The sequence below is a fragment of the Acanthochromis polyacanthus genome, chromosome 10 (assembly GCF_021347895.1).
Source record: "Acanthochromis polyacanthus isolate Apoly-LR-REF ecotype Palm Island chromosome 10, KAUST_Apoly_ChrSc, whole genome shotgun sequence".
NCBI classification, from domain to species: domain Eukaryota; kingdom Metazoa; phylum Chordata; class Actinopteri; family Pomacentridae; genus Acanthochromis; species Acanthochromis polyacanthus.
In genome coordinates this window covers 36,856,975-36,860,799 of record NC_067122.1, presented here as the reverse complement: position 1 = coordinate 36,860,799, position 3,825 = coordinate 36,856,975, and the positions used below count along the sequence as shown (strand labels likewise).

Below are 3,825 nucleotides of genomic sequence, written 5' to 3'. Positions count from 1 at the left end.
TTAATGCGGTCATATGGCGACTTCGAACACGTTTTTCGAAAGAAGTGCAACACCGCTGCAGCTGCGAAAGAGAGGGAGACGGCATGGGAGAACATTGCTGCCCGGGTCAATGCGTAAGTTTAAATGTAGGCCTTTGAAATCACAATAATATTACAGGGTAAACTGTTTGAATGGTAGAATATTAAGTTATTTCATTTCGGTGCAATCCCATGGGGGAGAAGTGCACGGGGCAGCAGCTGAAGATGAAATACAAAAACATTGTTCAAACAGGTAAGACCTCAGCATTATCTCATGGGGGAAATTCTTTTTGATCATGTTTTACATTGTAAAGTAGCCTAAATATTAGGTACGTGGCTGTTTGACTGCAGTTGTTTATCCACACATAGCCTAAATGTCTGCATCCATATCATGTTCTGTTAAATAATTAAGCCTATTTAAACTAACACAGACTTCTGCTCAGCCAACAGAAAGAGAGCAGATGCCCGTAAAATGGGTGGTGGCCCTGCACCACCACCTCTAACGGAGGCAGAGGAGTTGGCCCTAAGCCAGAATTTTGGAAGGCCAGTGGCTCAGGGAATCCCTGGAGGGAGCTCATCTTCTGAGACCACACCCCAAGACACAAGTGCTTTCATAAAATGTAATATGCCGTGTGTCTGTGTCTATGTGTGTATATTTAAAGCATATTCATACAAATATTTTTCTCTTTTGTGTCTTCTTTTTCATTTGGCCCAACAGATTCTGATGGTGCTATCTGCCTGGTGGAGCGTCTTCATGCCACAACAGACCTTGTAACTGTAAGTAGGCAACACTCTAAAGATTTTGCCAAAGGATAATTTAAGTGTACTGAAACATATCACTGATCTAGGATGAAGAGGATAAAACCATGTCTGCTGCCTTTACAGAGGCTGAGCCAGAAAGGCATACAGAGGTATGTTACTGATAGTTCTCTTCCCATTCACATTTCTTAACATGCTGGTGGAATATAGTGCGACATTAAGCCAACACTGAAGTATCGCACATTCTCATCCTTTTTAACAGAGCATGGCTGGACAGCAGCAGGATGGTCCCTCAGCTTCCACTGCACAGACTGACACAGTGAGATGGATGTTCAGGAAACACCAGAGGTTCATTCAATGGAATTCATGGTGCAACTGTATAATTTAATGTCCTCTATGTATTCCCAGTTATCAGTAAAACAGATTTACAAAATCCACTTACTGAGAAAAATTCAAAAAACGGATAAAGAAATGCAGTACTTGGACCACCAGATTAAGAAGGCAGATCTGGAAATTGAACTACTGGAGCACAAGTTAGAGGTGGGTGATGGTCACAGATCAATTATCTTAACTATTGGCACATGAACTAAAATAGCTCTTTTATTTGTAGGAAATAAAGAAGACCAAATGAAATGTGTATCATGTGTTTATATCCTGTAGTGATGGTGATGATCGTGGCTTAAACTCCAAAGTGGTGATTGCATATGTTGTCCCTGACTGCTCTGCCGTCTTGCAGAGCTGGCAGGTGGATGGGGGTCATCATCTGGGTCTTCAGTTTGTAGGGCAGGGTGTTGCTCTTCTCTAATAGTGGCAATATTATGAAGAACAACACATGCCACTATAATATCACAGGCCCTCTCAGGGGTCACCCTGAGGAGACATAGGCACTGGAAACGGGCTTTCAGCAGGCCTATGGTCATCTCCACCTGGGCTCTCGTCCTGCAGTGAGCCCGGTTGAAGTTCTGTTGGGGGCCTGGGTCAGGGTATGAGGTCATCAGCCTGGGTTGGCATGGTAACCCCTGTCACCCAGCAGAAGGCCATCAAACTCTCCTGTAATGAATAGTGGATACATCAGAGCATATTAAAGGAGGGAGACAAGAGAATTATATTGTGAAAATCTTTAGGCTGCTGACCACGCTGCAGTCTGTTGCTCAGGTTAGGCTCTCGAAAAATCCTTGAGTTGTGAACAGAGCCAGGCCACTTGGCCTCCACATTGGTAATGATGCATGAAGCATCACATATGATCTGGACAGTGCAGAGAATGACAGATGTTGAACTATGATGCAGTCTTTAACATTTAGAAACAGTAGTCAGTCTACCTGTAGCCTACCTGCACATTTATGCTGTGAATGGACTTCCTATTCACATAGTCTCCTTCATTCTGTGATGGAGCTGTGGTGGGGATATGGGTGCCATCAATGCATCCAATCACACTGGGAAATCCTAAAAGAAATTAAAATAACTAATCCCAGTCTGAGGTTGCAGCACAATGTCATTAACAGAATATGATCTAAAATGAATTTAACAGATCTCTACATCATTCACCTGCAATCCTGTGGAACTCCTCCTTGATGGCTCTCAGAGGTTTGTGCCCAGGGAAATCGACAAACATCGGTAGGACCCGTTTCAGGGCCAGGCACACTTTTCTGACCGCCCTGCAAACAGTGGCCTTACTGTAATGCTCTGCATCTCCGATGTTGTATAAAAAACTCCCATTCGCAAAGAACCGCAGCACAACACACAACATCTGCTGGGATGTTAGAGCGCGACTGCGGTTGGTAATGTTGCAAATGTAAGGACAGATTAGGTGGTGGATGTAGGTTATGGAGTCTGAGGTGAAGCGGTACCGTTCAAAAAGATAACTGTCCGGAAATGCCAAAACATCTATGTGCGGTCTGAAAACAATCTCCCGACCAAGATTCAATTCTGCGCGCAGTAATGCTGCTCCTTCGTCAACCGGATCATTGATAAAAGGACATGCCATTTTAACACACGGCAGAACTATTCGACGCCAAAACTCGCTCGCTTACTGACTGAATGAATGAGGAAATGAAACAGCGTGTGTGGCTGAAAGTGGGCGGAGACGGATAGAAACTCGAGGTTTTCTCAGATAAACCTGCTGGCGAGCAGGTTAGAGTCATAGAGTCTGTTACTGCGGTAACTGACCAAGAGTTTAAGTTACCCCTCTTTGTGAACAACCCGGTCTCACGGGGATTCGTGAAACTGTCACGTAAGTTTTAGTTTCGGTTTCGTGCGCACCAACACGATTTCGTCATGTTTTTCGTGCCGCTCACCACGAAATGTTTTTCGCTGTGGTAATCACATCTGAAAGTGGTTTATACCGGCGGATTCATGACGATCTAAGCTGTCCATCGGCGTATACTGCTTGTGTGATTGCGTTTGCGGCCGCCGGCCGCCGGACATTCTTGAAATTCCTATGCAAATTGGTAAGTGTACCACCGGCTTATGGTTAGGTTATGGTTATGGTTAGGGTTATGTTTAGGAACGATGTCATGCAAAATATAGCGTTGGATTCGCCACGGTTTTACATTAAAAATATAATATACACATTCTTTTGAAATACGTTCTGAGTGGCACGAAAAGTCCGCCGTTTAAAATACATTGGTGCGCATTTCGTGGTGAGCGGCACGAAAAACATGACGAAATCGTGTTGGTGCGCACGAAACCGAAACTAAAACTTACGTGACAGTTTCACGAATCCTCGTGAGATCGGGCTGTTGTGAAACAGGCTCGAGTTACCCCTCTGTCTCAGGGTTAAGTTACCTCGCTTCGTGAAACGGAAAACTCTGAGTTCCCCTCATTTCAGGGTTAAGAAACTCAGAGTTTTCAGTGAACCTGCTTCGTGAAACAGGCCCCAGGTCATTCGGGTGGTGTTTACAAACACGAATGGATGAGCCGAGATGAGCCGAACACGGCGGGATGAACCGAAGTGTCCCGAAGGCGAAGGGAAGAGACAAGCTCCGAATATTCCTATTTTCGTCTGGGGGAAGGAGGTGTGATCACATAGACATATGTGTATATGTCATAG

The 3,825-nt window shown here is 44.7% G+C and overlaps 1 protein-coding gene across 1 annotated transcript; it reads right to left on the bottom strand.

Annotated features, from left to right (window-relative positions):
• Positions 1-569: 569 nt before the first annotated feature.
• Positions 570-2,760, bottom strand: LOC127535835 (putative nuclease HARBI1). The gene is given in 6 exon segments (XM_051954725.1): positions 570-598; positions 1,495-1,788; positions 1,791-1,826; positions 1,910-2,021; positions 2,107-2,219; positions 2,322-2,760. Coding segments are annotated over 6 exon segments (1,023 nt in total).
• Positions 2,761-3,825: the final 1,065 nt, after the last annotated feature.